Source organism: Lacerta agilis, chromosome 6, assembly GCF_009819535.1.
Source record: "Lacerta agilis isolate rLacAgi1 chromosome 6, rLacAgi1.pri, whole genome shotgun sequence".
Lineage (NCBI taxonomy): Eukaryota > Metazoa > Chordata > Lepidosauria > Squamata > Lacertidae > Lacerta > Lacerta agilis.
In genome coordinates this window covers 5,660,677-5,674,516 of record NC_046317.1, presented here as the reverse complement: position 1 = coordinate 5,674,516, position 13,840 = coordinate 5,660,677, and the positions used below count along the sequence as shown (strand labels likewise).

The 13,840-nt window shown below is 43.3% G+C and overlaps 1 protein-coding gene across 2 annotated transcripts in view; it reads right to left on the bottom strand.

Annotated features, from left to right (window-relative positions):
* The window catches only part of LOC117047999 (sterol O-acyltransferase 1-like), a 62,583-nt gene that overhangs the window by 34,286 nt on the left and 14,457 nt on the right, over positions 1-13,840 (bottom strand). The window contains exons 4-12 of one of the 2 annotated variants that reach the window (XM_033151299.1): positions 13,066-13,214; positions 12,931-12,990; positions 11,541-11,648; positions 9,257-9,539; positions 8,602-8,680; positions 7,643-7,724; positions 6,389-6,434; positions 5,203-5,332; positions 236-333 (exon numbers count right to left, since the gene is read on the bottom strand). The exons of the other annotated variant lie outside the window; for it this stretch is intronic. Of the exons in view, the coding sequence (XP_033007190.1) occupies positions 236-333; positions 5,203-5,332; positions 6,389-6,434; positions 7,643-7,724; positions 8,602-8,680; positions 9,257-9,539; positions 11,541-11,648; positions 12,931-12,990; positions 13,066-13,214 (1,035 nt within the window). The remainder of the gene's footprint in view (positions 1-235; positions 334-5,202; positions 5,333-6,388; positions 6,435-7,642; positions 7,725-8,601; positions 8,681-9,256; positions 9,540-11,540; positions 11,649-12,930; positions 12,991-13,065; positions 13,215-13,840) is intronic. 2 annotated transcript variants of the gene reach the window in all.

The following is a 13,840-nucleotide window of genomic DNA, read 5'->3' as shown; positions in this document are numbered from 1 at the left end:
TCAGCCTCTCTAGGGAGGAAAAACCTCACCAGTGGCAAAATGACACACACACACACACACACACACACACAAACACACACTTCTATCAAATGGAGGGTTCCACTAACCAAGGTATGCTCTACAATTGAAAACAAATACTTATGTGTGTGTTGTTTCATACGTGTGTTGTGTTGTGTTGTGTGTGTGTGTGTGAGACAGAGAGAGAGAAATACCATGAGCCTTGCACATCAGTTACCTTGTAGAACATTCTGTCAGCAAAGCGCAGCATCTCAGCAAAAGCATTCAGCCAGCATTGTAGGAGTAAAAAATGTACGAATATTGTCATCAATATACCTGGGGAGCAATGAAGAAAGCATGTATTTCAGGCTAATTTATTTGATTCATGTGGAAGGGGAAATGGCTTGCTCTCCCCCCTCTCTATTGTTCCCCAAGTTTCCATAAAGGCTGTAGAATAGCGAACCCTTGAAACACCGTTTTGCGTTTATTAAGGCAAGGTTTAATGCCTTTCCTTCTGGGGTCATGTCACATAGATTCTCTAGGGGCCGTGTATCAGATTTATGCTCGTGTGATGAGTTGTCGAGGGAATCCCTCCTGCATATTGTTTTTATCTGCCCTTTATACAGTGATGTCAAGAGAAATTTATTGAGCCCACTGGTCCAAAAATTCTCTGGACTTCCAGTTGAGATCCAGCTTACCCTTTTACTCCAGGATTCTAACCCAACAGTAACCTTGCAAGTGGCAAGGTATCTGACTTCGGTTCTGAACCATAAGAGGCGAAATGGCCTATTACAGGGATCCTAATGGTTCTTTTCCACCCCTTTTGGGCCTATAACTCCTGATAGTATCATAGGTTGAATTTATATTTATTTCTCCTGATTTCGACTGGCTGGTGAGCAGGCAGACACACCATTTCCGGTGCCCCCATTGCGCAGAGGAGTGAAACGCAGGGAGGGTAGGAGGAGATTTGGGGTGCCGAAGTTATTATGCTGGGGGAGAAGCCAGAAGGGGTCACTCCTTTGGGCTCCTGCTCTGTTACTCGTGAAGCACCATCGCGCGGACCTCACATGTGTAAATGTAAAAATATGTATTTTAGTTGCTTTGGTCGTATTTGCTAAAGTATTAGTTAGCCTGAACCTTTATATACAGGTGAAACTCGAAAAATTAGAACATCGTGGAAAAGTCCATTTATGTAAGCAATTGTTTTCATTAGCTACTGGAGTTTAATATATGAGATAGACTCATGACATGCAAAGCGAGATATGTCAAGCCTTTGCTTGTTATAATTGTGATGATTATGGCGCAAAGCTGATGAAAACCCCAAAGTTGAAATTGTTAATTTGGGGTTCTCGTCAGCTGTACGCCATAATCATCACAATTATAACAAATAAAGACTTGACATATCTCGCTTTGCATGTCATGAGTCTATCTCATATATTAGTTTCACCTTTTAAGTTGAATTACTGAAAAAAATGAACCTTTCCACAATATTCTAATTTTTCGAGTTTCACCTGTATATGAATAGAATACGTATAATGTTGCACTTCTGTTTTCAGTCCACGAACTGAACAAGCAGGCTCTCCCATCTCTCTGGAGGGGGGGGGGAGCGGACTCCATGAGGAATTTAAAAGATAAAAAGGGGAGTTTACCAAAAACAAACAAACATTGGAGCCTTCCTGCTAGGGATTATATGGTTAGAAATTCCAAAAAGGGTGGTTAAGTTGTTTATGTATGTAACTACAGCAGTTAGGATTCTTTATGCTCTGAAATCGAAAGATAAAGAAGTCCTCACTAAACAGGAATGGATAATGTAACGGACCTATATTCAACTAGCAAAGCTAACAGCTATAATAAGAGAATCTAATGATGATTACTTTTTTGAAGAACAGAAGCCCCTTTCCTAATATGCATTACATTCCAACCAACCAAATCATCCTTCAGCCTCACCTTCTGATCGGGCGATCTATTCCCAGATTCAGGAGTAGCTCTGTTCAGTCTAATAAACCAATAAATACAGGGAAATTCAACACAAAAATTTCACTCTTCCCCTCCACTGTTCTGGGAGGGGGGGGATCACTGTTACTCCTCAGAAGTTTTAAAAAGCAATTGTTTATGGATTCGGGCTACTTTCTTTGCCCTCCTCTTTCATCAGCGGTTAGGGACTGACTTCCTTTTTTAGCCCCTTTACCTTGTAGCCAATTTCAGAAAATTGATTCAAATTAATACTCACTTTGAGAGCAATGGCTTTTTCAAAATCTTTGGAAGAATCAAGCGCTTAAGCCTCACAGTCCCGCAGCTTCATGCCTCAAAGGAAGCTCTGTTACCGATGCACCGCGGATCCCCTCTCTCTCCCGAAGCTCAAAACTTGAGCTTACAGGGGGGGGTAGAGCCCGCTTCTGGTGACCGCCGGTACCCACGTTCCCCTAAACGCTCAATTTGGGGCTTCTACAGGGGGTCGCTGCGCTGAAGCGTTTCCCCCTCGCCTTTGAAGCATTGAGTCCCCTTCAGCCGAAGGGAGCTCCGTCCGTGATGGCCGGCGGTCGACCGGAAGTCCCTGAAGACTCCACCATTTCCTGTTTTTCAAACCCTGCGGTGTCCTTGAAGCAGAGAGGATGGGAGACATAACAATGACAGCTTTCCAGCAGATGGTGTTAATAAAGTGCGAAGCTCTTCAGCAGATGATGACAGTAAAGTTTGCCCATATTGGAACTGTTCTTGCAAATAACACGCGGAAGGCTATGATTTTACTTGATGAAAAGGTGGTAAAACTGTGTAAAATTACTGAAGGAGAGCAGGGCTACGATGTTAGGGCGCCAACAAGTTGGCGTGCTGAAGTGCAGCAGTCAGTCAGATAAGCCAAGGTCGAACAGTCCGGGTCAGAAGCCAGCTGAAGTCAGGTATCAGTCAGGAGAAGCTGAAGTCAGAACAGTCCAAGTCAGGATCCAGCCAAGTCAGTCAGAGAAAAGCCAGGAACAAGCCGAGGGTCAGGAACAAGCCAGGAGTCAGGAACAAGCCAGGAGTCAGGAACAAGCCAAGGGTCAGGAACAAGCCAAGGGTCAGGAACAAGCCGAGGGTCAGGAACAAGCCAGGAGTCAGGAACAGAATGAGCAAGAGCAACCACGCACTCAGCATATCAGTTGCAGGTGCTAGTGAAGGGAGGAGCTAGCCTTTCTTAAGTAGCTGGCCTGCAACCACGTCTCTTACGAGTTGCAGCTGCCTCTGTTCCCTGCGTCTCTCAGCTCTACGCTCTACAGCTGAGAAGGGAGGAGGGGAAGGGCTGTTTCTCTCCTCACAAGGGCCTGATTCTGGCTCGACTTCCTCCTCCTCCTGTTCTCGTCTTTCCCCCTCTCCATCTGACTCTTCCTCTTCCGAGGAGTGCTGCCACCAGTCTTCTCCAGGTACGAACTCCTCCATTTCCCCAGGTTCTTCCGTGGGTGCAGCCTCACCAGGGGGGGCTTGCCACCACTCCTCCTCATCTGGCTCAACCCTGACATACGAGGATGAAGAAGCAGCAAAGCAAGAAGGACTCTTTAAGTGTGAGAGGCTTGGAGTCCAGAAAGCTCTATGGGTATGACAGATCAGTAGCCCAAAAAGAAGAAAAGAGATACAACCTGGATAAGACGAACCCACAAATATGAATGCCAAGTCCAGAATTGGGCATGATAAAAACAACAAAAGAAGACGCAGGAGCTAGAAAGAGAGGACTTTTGGGGGGAGATCAGTGGGGGATGGGAAGAAGAAAGGGAAGGGTTAGAATGGTCAGGAAAGGTGTGGGGTGAAGAAAGATTATTTAAAGGAAAATAAGATAATTTGGTGTTGAAAAAGGATTGGTTTTATAGGACTTACCGACCAGATTGAGCGATTTGTGTACCGGAGAAGGAGATAGTGAACTCAGAATAAATATCAGACTGATGATTTAAATGTATAGATAATAAGATATATGAATAGCCTTAGAAGGGAAAAGGAGGTGGTAGGGAAGGTATTGTTAGATTAGTGATAAGCATTTAGAATTATTGGAGTAAAAAGTAAAATACTATCTTCTGTATGATAATGGGTTGGAAAATAATTTAGATTGATAGAAGATGGGTGAGTAATTTTTTTTTATTTTTAAGATGGAAAAAATATGAAATAGAAATTGCCAAAGTCGTTTTATAATGAAAATTAGAAGGGGGGGGGCTTTGGGGAAGTCCACCTAAGATGAAAATAAGGATTTGAAAATGTATAATTATATGTTTTGTTGAGTTATTGTTTGTTTTAAGATGTTCTTTTGTATTGTTTGGATTGTATGTGTATTTTCCTTTCTTTTTTCTTGTTTTTTTTCTTTTTCTTTCTTTTCTGTCTGAAAATCCTAATAAATTCTTATTAAAAAAAAGAAGAAGAAGAACAGAAGCCCCTTTGGGGTTTTTTGAAGAAACACTACAGCATGAAGAATCCAGACAATATCACCTGGGGAGTGATTTGGCCCCTCCCTTGACAATGACCATGTAAATAACTGATTACCCTCCCATTAGGAACCATTGTCTGTTTATTGACTGGCACCTAAAACAGACAATGATGCAGCCAGGCACGCTTCCCTGGGAACCGCATTCTACAAGCAGGGAGCCACCACTAAAAGGGTCCATTTCCATGTTCCACCCTCCACTCCTCCCTAAGATATTTATGCAGTGACCAGGCTGGTTCACAAGGAGATAGGAAGCCCTTGAGTCCAGAAACTAATGACTGCTTGCATCCCCAACACAAGACTAAAAAGCAGAAATGGATGAAGCAGGATCGCACCTTCTCCAGTCTACCTGTACTGATATTATGAAGGAACATACTGCAAAAGCTGTTCAGAGAGAAGAGCAGTAGCTCAGTGGTAGTGAGTGCATGCATCTTCAGGTAGAGCCAGGAAATGTTCCTTGTCTGGAAACCCTGGAGATCCACTGCCGGTCAGTGTGGACAATCCTGAGCTAGATGGGCCACTGGTCTGATCGGTGCAAGGCAACTTCCTATGTTCTTTCAGAACAGCGTCAGCTTAGCTTAAGCTATTGCCCCAGTAACAGGTTTTCAGGAACCCTTCAAGTCACAGCTAAGATCATATATCCAACTGCCCATACTTTGCCAGTTGTTGCCAATATCACCACTGTATCTGATTATTTATTTATTTGTTACTTAGAAAAATTCCAGAATTAAAAGGGGCCCAGTATGACACGCAGAAGTACTCACTTGGAAGTATGGTGTTGAAGATGCAAACGACCAGCTCTCGTACATTAAAGTGCTCAGGAAAATAGTTCCGAAATGCAGGTAAAAGGTATTTCTCAAATAAATAGGAAGTATAGAAGAGTGACCCAAGGACCTAGACAGGAGTAAAAACAAAAGCCCTTGATTATAAAAGCAGCACAGGAGGAATCCGTAAGAGAGAAAGCTGATCCCAGTTACCAATATGCACAGATCTAAGCTGAATAAACACCATACATTTAAAGCACATGATATTCCTCAAAGAATTCTGGGACGTACACTTTACACACACACACACACCCGAGCTCTAATTCCCAGCACCCTTAATAAACTTTGTGGGGGGAGCCATGTGCTTTAAAAGGCTGGTGTGTACGCAGCCGTAGGCAACAACTGACCAAAGGTTTCATTGCCACTACGATAGTCCAATAGTCCGTGCTTCTTTCAGATAAAGGGCATTCCACGTGGGGGCCTGGGTAGGTGTGCTGCAGGCATGTGTATATGTGGAGGGGCCCAGGTGGAATCCCTGCTTTACCGACAGCAGCTGCCGTGGTAGTGGTTTCATTGCCCTGCAAGGAGCAGGTCCCACGAGTAGAGACTGATTAACAGAACATCTTTTTATACAAGATTGTCCTTTGAACTTTTAGGATCTGTGAGACTGCACGGCTAGCCTAGCCCAGGGGAGGACTACATCTCCATGTGAGAAATACGACTGTGCTTGAAATTAGCCGATCTGCTCCACTCGGCAAAATAAAAAATACAATATACAGGTGCTGCACTGTTCACAATTTCCTAAACTTTGGAAAACGTTTATGGATGATAAGAGGACTAGCACACAGACATTGGTTAAAAGTTGGTTTAGGAAGGCTTGTCATTTAGTACTATTATGTCCTATGTTCAGAGAAGTGAAGGTATGTTTGTCATTAGTTTAGGGGTAATTATTCATTCAGCGATCCAAATCTAAGGGAATAGGATGCAATTGCAGATGACCAGGCATAGAAGCTTCAGAAAGCATTGTCTCTATTTCTTAATGCCAAAATAAAAATAACTAATACAGGCTTGTGCAGTCCAGTAGGCTAGTACATATTTTTATGAACCAGTAACTCTTATCAGTTTTCAAGGCTGTGTAATTATCTGCATAAACACAGGAATCCCAAAAGGAAGAGAAATATCTAACCTGTGCAAAATTGGTAGCTACATAACTCCATCTTATGGTAGGATTTCTGAAAAGAAAAGGAAATGACAGTCAAGACAAGAGCTTTCTTGGCAATAACTGAAACCTAATTTGTGAGAATTTTATAAACAACTGCTAAACAGCAAGTCACTTTGAGTTACTTTCCATGATAAAAGCAACTAATACTAACAAGTGCAATGAAAAATAATAGTAGAGCTGATGTAGTCTGCAGGAAACACAATCCAATTTCTATTCCAGAACAGCAAATATTTAATGTAAGAAAGTCTGTTTGCTAGTTATGACTTTGCTCAAATGGCATGATTTACTGAATGTGCAGCTGCACTATTATTATTTTTAATCAGTTTGTTATTTTGCATAAAGAAGGAAAGGAGTATTTGAGGGCAATGGGATATACAGATTGGAGAATGTGGAATACCATGAAAAATAGAAAGATAACAGCAACTTCTACAGAGGAACTCTAGAACCTTATATATAAAAAACCTATCAAAATCCATGAAGAGTAGAATATCTTAAAGCCAAAATGGTCAGACTCAGCACCTGTTTCTGGAACCAGAAGCAAAAAGCTCTGATGTGCTCAAAAGAGATATGCATTGAGCTAATGCATTTTGGATCCTACTAGGCCTGCTCCAGGAAAATTCAGAGACACTAATGGTTGTCTTCTACTACAGTAATCTTTACTCAGAGACAACCCACTGAAATTCATGACCATGAGTTAAGTTAGAGACCCAGTGGTGGGTAGGGCCAGAGACAAAAGTGAGTGGAGCAACAGATAGAGAGGCTGAGGCCAGTGGTGTAGCGTGGGTTGCCTGGGGCCGTGCGGAGGGGCTGGGTGGGAGGGAGGGAAACGGATGGAGTATACATGCACATTCAACTGCCTAATACTGTCCACATCACCCAGGAGACATAAGAAGAGTCGTTCCGTGGTCTGGAGAGGTCATTCCTGGTTCACATGGAGAAGCTGTTTTCAATGGATCCCAGCGACAGAGGTGTGCAGTTGTGTTGAGGCTGCCCTGGGTGTTGAACTTTTGCATCCTTAACAATTTTGTGCCCAGGCTACACTACTGCATAGGACCGCAGTGATCCCACCAGGCTACACTACTGCAGAGGACCGCACCTGCTCCTGGAACTGAGGTTCCCAACCTGTGTCTTGTGCCCTCCGTTATGAAGCATGCATCCAGTCCAACCTTCCAATCACAATTTCTATAAGTCACAATGGAGCAGCCAAATTGACATTACCGGGGATAGTCATCTCTGTAAATAAGGGTGGGAGCAAAGAGGAAATACAGATACTGGGAAACTTTAGGAACTTGGACGGTGTCTGAAAAAGCAGAAGGGAGAGAGTCATTTAGTACCAGATAATGCCACACACTAAAAAAGAAACCCATAGGGTTCCATCCTATTTTCTATGGGTCTCAAACTGTTTATTAATGCTTGAGTTTAGGAATAATAAAGGTAAAGGTAAAGGGACCCCTGACCATTAGGTCCAGTCGTGTCCGACTGGGGTTGCGGCGCTCATCTCGCGTTATTGGCCGAGGGAGCCGGCGTACAGCTTCCGGGTCATGTGGCCAGCATGACTAAACTGCTTCTGGTGAACTGGAGCAGCGCACGGAAACACCATTTACCTTCCTGCTGGAGCGGTACCTATTTATCTACTTGCACTTTGACATGCTTTCAAATTGCTAGGTGGCCAGGAGCTGGGACAGAGCAATGGGAGCTCACCCCATCATGGGGATTCGAACCTCCAACTTTCTTATCAGCAAGCCCTAGGCTCTGTGGTTTAGGAATAATACATTTCTACAATTTCTCAGTCCAATGGCATGGCTTATGTGCCATTCTTATCCTACATTTTTTTTACAATGAGCAAGACAAGTCTGTGACATGTCCCTTACCTCTAATTCACCCCAGGTTTAATGCCCCCCCAAATAAACCCCTATTGTCAGAGCACTTCCCCCTTTTCCACTAAACCCAGGATTCTCTTATATCCTTTGCAAGAACTGTACTACCAATAAGCATTAGAAGACTGACAAGTACTGGTAATTTAGCAAAGCATGAGGAGGCCCATACACACATTCTTCTGAACTAGAACAGGTCTTTGAATTGTCTCCATATCACAGAACTCAACTCTCAGAACAGGAAGAAGGGAGGGAGTCTTAATTCCCACAGCTGTGCAATTATTGCAGAAAACAGTCACTCACTTGTCTTCTGTGGCGTAAAGGAAAGTATTCGAGGAGCATTCTCCCTGATAAAAGAGTAGATTTTCATCAGCAGACGCACCTAAAGGAGTGGAATAACAGATAAAATGCATTTGACATCTTACAATTACAGGAGATATAGTCCAGAAGGATACCATGGTCAATAGCATCAAAAGCTCCTCTGCCCCTCTTTTGATGAAGGTGAGACCAAAGCAGATTCAGTCTCAAGCCAGGTGAGCACCCAGAATGCAAGAGGTCATGATAATCAGTATTCTCCAAGAATGCTTCCAGTTGTACTGGCATTACTCTCTCCACCACTGTGCTCAAAAGGAGGGTGTTTGCCGCAAGTTATTAGTGGTTTAAACCATCAGTGTATCTGAAAACAGAAGTACCTACTAGACCTTAAGAATTATGGTGAGTTTCTTTTTGCATCTGACCATTTCCTACACCCTTAGGCTCAATCTCTTGGAGGAAATGAAAATTTGTCACCGTTGCTATTACCACAAGTCAGGCAGAAGCAAAAGTGGAATGTTTACACAAAATTACAGGTTAGCTAAGGACACACATCCTGTTATAAAGCAGCATTTTGCTAATTTAAGCTTTGTGAAATGACCTTTATCTACATCCACAAGAAACTAGCTCTCCAGCTGAAACTCACCTGCTCAAGTATCACTATGGCAGCAGAAGCTGGTGGTAAATGGTAGGCAATGGCAATGTAAGCTGGTCCCACTCCAAGCCCAAATATCTGGAAGATCATGAAGAGACCCCCAAAGAAAGTGGAGCGGATTGTCTTGTGGGCGGAACCATGGTAGCCCTGGGCCCAAAGCAGGAAGAGCCCATAGGGCACAGTCAGGGTGAACAGGAACATGTAAAGCCAAGTGGAAGCAACGACAGAACATTTGCCAAAAGCGAAAACCAGGAGATCAAACTCCAGCACCAACCTGCAAAAGAGATTCAAACAGCAAAGAAAGTTAAAATCATATAGGTAAAGGTAAAGGGACCCCTGACCATTTGGTCCAGTCATGACTGACTCTGGGGTTGCGACGCTCATCTCGCATTATTGGCCAAGGGAGCCGTCGTACAGCTTCCAGGTCATGTGGCCAGCATGAATAAGCCGCTTCTGGCGAACCAGAGCAGCGCACGGAAATGCCGTTTACCTTCCCACTGCAGTGGTACCTATATCTACTTGCACTTTGATGTGCTTTTGAACTATGTTGGCAGTAGCTGGGACCGAGCAACGGGAGCTCACCCCATCGCAGGGATTCGAACAGCCGACTTACTAATCGGCAAGCCCTAAGCTCTGTGGTTTAACCCACAGCGCCATCTGTGTCCCTTGGCGGTTAAAATATACCGGTATATTTCATCAGGTGAAATCAGTAACAGTTAAGGAATTCTATCATGAAAGTTGAGGTGATTTTAATCTGTTTTAGTATTCTAAGCTTTGTTTTAGAGTATGGTTGTGATTTTTTTCATGATTTTCTTGTTTTATCTTTTCGTAAACCGCTTTGAGGTTCCTTTTAGAATCAGGCAGTGTATAAATCTTATGAAACGAATACTGAACTTAAGTATACAACCTAAGGTTTTATATTGCACAGAACACTGTAAACCAACAAAGCAAACACACAGATACAGACAGATACCACCCCTACAGAGATCCAGGACCACTTGGATAAGTACACACATGTGGGAAAACTTGTATTATTGTGGCATAGCCTGCAGCCTTTCAGTCAGTTAGTTCTGGCAGGGCTGCACACCTTCCAAGACTTTGGGTTTTAAGTGCTGCTCGATTTTGACCAATTTGAATGCCTGCTGGTTTCTTCAAATAAAACACTGGGGGTTGTATTCAATGCAATGCTAAATAAGCAGCCCATTAGTGCAAGGATTCCTGCTTGTGCAACAGGACTCTCTCTGCCCGATCTCCCTGCCTGTGCCCCACATCCTCCCCAAATCTGCTCTAGATGGTTGGGGGAACCCCAAGAACAGATTTAGGGGGCATGCAGGGGAGGGGAAGGGAGAATCCTTCTGCTGGTGGGATGATTCCTTAGCACTGCACTGGATACGTGCATAAGGGACAAAGTGTTCTCACTCAGAAGTAAGCCCCACTTGGTTCCAGTGAGCTTGCTGACAAGCATGCATAGCACTTGCAGCTGTAGATGCAGAAGAGCCACAGACACAAGCATGAGCAAACCATGGATGGGGGGGGGCATGTTCTCATTGTCTAGGGTGCTCACAGCCACAGGTTCCTTCCATGCACAGACTCTTGATGGTTCAGATAAAGCGATGCCAATTTTATTAAAGTACAAATACATCCTCTTCTACCCTTTAGCTTCTCTTCCACAGAATTCTGGTTACAGGTGGGTAGCCATGTTGGTCTGCCATAGTCGAAACAAAATAGAAAATTCTGTCCAGTGGCACCTTAGAGACCAACTGAGTTTGTTCTTGGTATGAGCTTTCGTGTGCATGCACACTTCTTCAGATACCAGTAATTCTGGTATTACTGTAGTTTGCTGCCTTGTGATGGTAGTATTTAAACAAACGAAGAAAACCCAAAATTCAGTAAAATATGAACATGCACAAACAGAATTCCAGAATAAAAAGCACCAATAAAAACAGAATCAAGGATCAACATTAACTCTAAAGTCAGGCACGTGTGCATCCATGCAACACACAGACAGCTTTGGGACTCTACGCTTGAAATACTTTTGTGCATTTCAAAAGCTTGTACTTCCACAATTTTGATCTTTTCACTGCAAGAAGACATGATCCCTTACTTGGTCTTGGTGTTTCCCCCAATACAAGCACTTTGATACAATACTTGCTATGGGTGTTCTATTTCAACTAAAAGCAAAGCAATACATTTTCATTGATTCAGGTCTCAAGTCAACACTAAAACAAAACAAAAACAAACAAACCTCCAGCTCATCCCTTAAACATTTTCCTACCTTCCTTCATCAATAAAGTCTACTATGAGGGTGTTTAGAATGATCAAGATGAAGAAAGCAATGAACGCGTGATGTATGGTCCGGATGTCTTCCACTTCAAATAGCTCACTGAGGAAAATAAGTATAAGAAGTACGGTACATTAGAACATTTTGGGGGGTGGGGACAAACTCCAGGACATCCAATGGTTAAACATGGAGTCGAAAGCAACAGGAATATGATCAAAAGATTTCCACAGGAGGATATGGCTGTGGCTTCCCTGGGCCATTTGCTTTTCCTCCTTCAAATGTAACATGGGATCACTCTTTTTCAGTGTCTAATTTCTCTGTCAACAAATTCGCCTGTCAACAAATATAAGACCTTCACCACTTTTTTAAGAGGGTAGTGTGGAAAGAAGTGCCACTGTACAGGAGAAAGAGATTCTCAGACTGTTTCAAACCAGCAGGCTGAATGTTTCGGTAACCCAACCCCCATGAGCCATTCTGACAGGTGGGGAGGGAAGCATTCAACTGCAAATCATCTGCCATAACCATGACATCTGGGCAAGTCTTTTCCTGTGCCTGCGTGGTTTGAAATCAAACCACGTAAGCAAAGGCACAGGACTTTGTAGGCACTGACAATCAGCTGACTGGTGGTGCCAGCAAACCTGCATTCAGCAAGGAACCACATCTTTACCTGTCCCACAGGCCAAGCTGGTTTGGGGAAGGTGGCCTTGTGGGTCAAATTAGGATGCCAGACCAGGCCAGAAGCTCCACAGAGCTGCTCTACAGCTCGTTTCACACAGACATTCTCCCATTTTGCACCAACTGAAGCCTTTCGTAATCCACACTCCATGCTATGTGAATATTTGGTTCTCAGAGGCTTGAAGTGCTTATTATTCATTCATTATTAAATTGATATGCCACCGTGCCTCCAAAGGTGCCCTGGAGAAAACAGGACTGTATCATATCCAAGTCTGAAACTACATGGGCCAAGGTACCATTCTGTTATGGGTTCTCCTAGGCAGTATATAAAAGAAGTTAGGGACAAACTTTATTGGAGAACCAGGCCACCCATGAGGAGTCTGGATTGCTAAGCAATAGACATTCTATTCTGTAGAGCAGTTTCTACAGAACAGAACAGCCTCTGTGAATACAGAATCCAGCCACATCCACATCCACAGCCTCTGTGAATACAGAATCCAGCCACATCCAAGTTAGAATTTGGGACGTGCAATAGCCAATTGGCTAGAACACTTATAAAGGTTAGGAAAACCTACTTTCAGTCTACGCAGTATAAAAATGAATGGGATCTACTGGAAGGGAGAAACGAGATAAGCCACCCAATGGATCAAGGCAACTTTAACTTTAGCAAGGGCACCAGTGAAATTTACCATCTGATTAACATACTCACTCCATGGCAGACTTTCTAGCAACAAAAACTTTTCCATGTTCTGGAGGTGCTCTTGATCCTCTGTGAAAAGAACAAATATTCAACAACAAATTGACATATCAACTCTGCTTCAGACTCAGCCAAAAACCAACATACTTGCTTTTGAAGCCACCGTCTTTCTCTGAGCACACAGCTGAGAAGGCAGGGGGCGAAGAAGATTCAAGCTGCACGGACTTTGCAATCAAGCCATTTACGAATTCTGTAAAGTGGCTGCCAATCTGCTGCATGAAAGCTGGCTTCATTTGCTGGTAAAATTTGGAGGGAGGGAGGAATACAAAAGAGACTATCTTAAGTATGATTGTTAAGTATTGCCTGGAATTTCCCTGATAAAATGGCATGTTACTCTTTACCTTCAAATGCAAGGCTGACTTTCTAACACCATGCTAACAACAAATCATGAACGTGTCTCATTTCCTGACAACTGACTGCTGTACATATTCTTGGACCCCAGTCAAAGTCACAGCCATTGTGGCCTTTGGTCAGCACTCATGGGACTTCCTAGTCTAGCAACATCTGGTTCCTCATTCCTGGTTTAAACCACTTATCAACAGGTCCCCAAGAGTGAGGTAGCAAAGTAGCCAAGTGTAGAGCCTTTCTAAGAAAATAGTATCTGAAGAAGTGTGCATGCACACGAAAGCTCATACCAAGAACAAACTTAGTTGGTCTCTAAGGTGCTACTGGAAGGAATTTTTTATTTTATTTTGTTTTGACTATGACAGACCAATATGGCTACCTACCTGTAAGAAAATAATAGTTAGCCTAGCTGCCTCCCATCTTGATTTCAAATATATTCACTCGACATATCTGACAGAAATCTGACCAGAAAATTGACTTGTTCTGCAGGGGCTTTTTGTTTCGTATAGTCAAATAC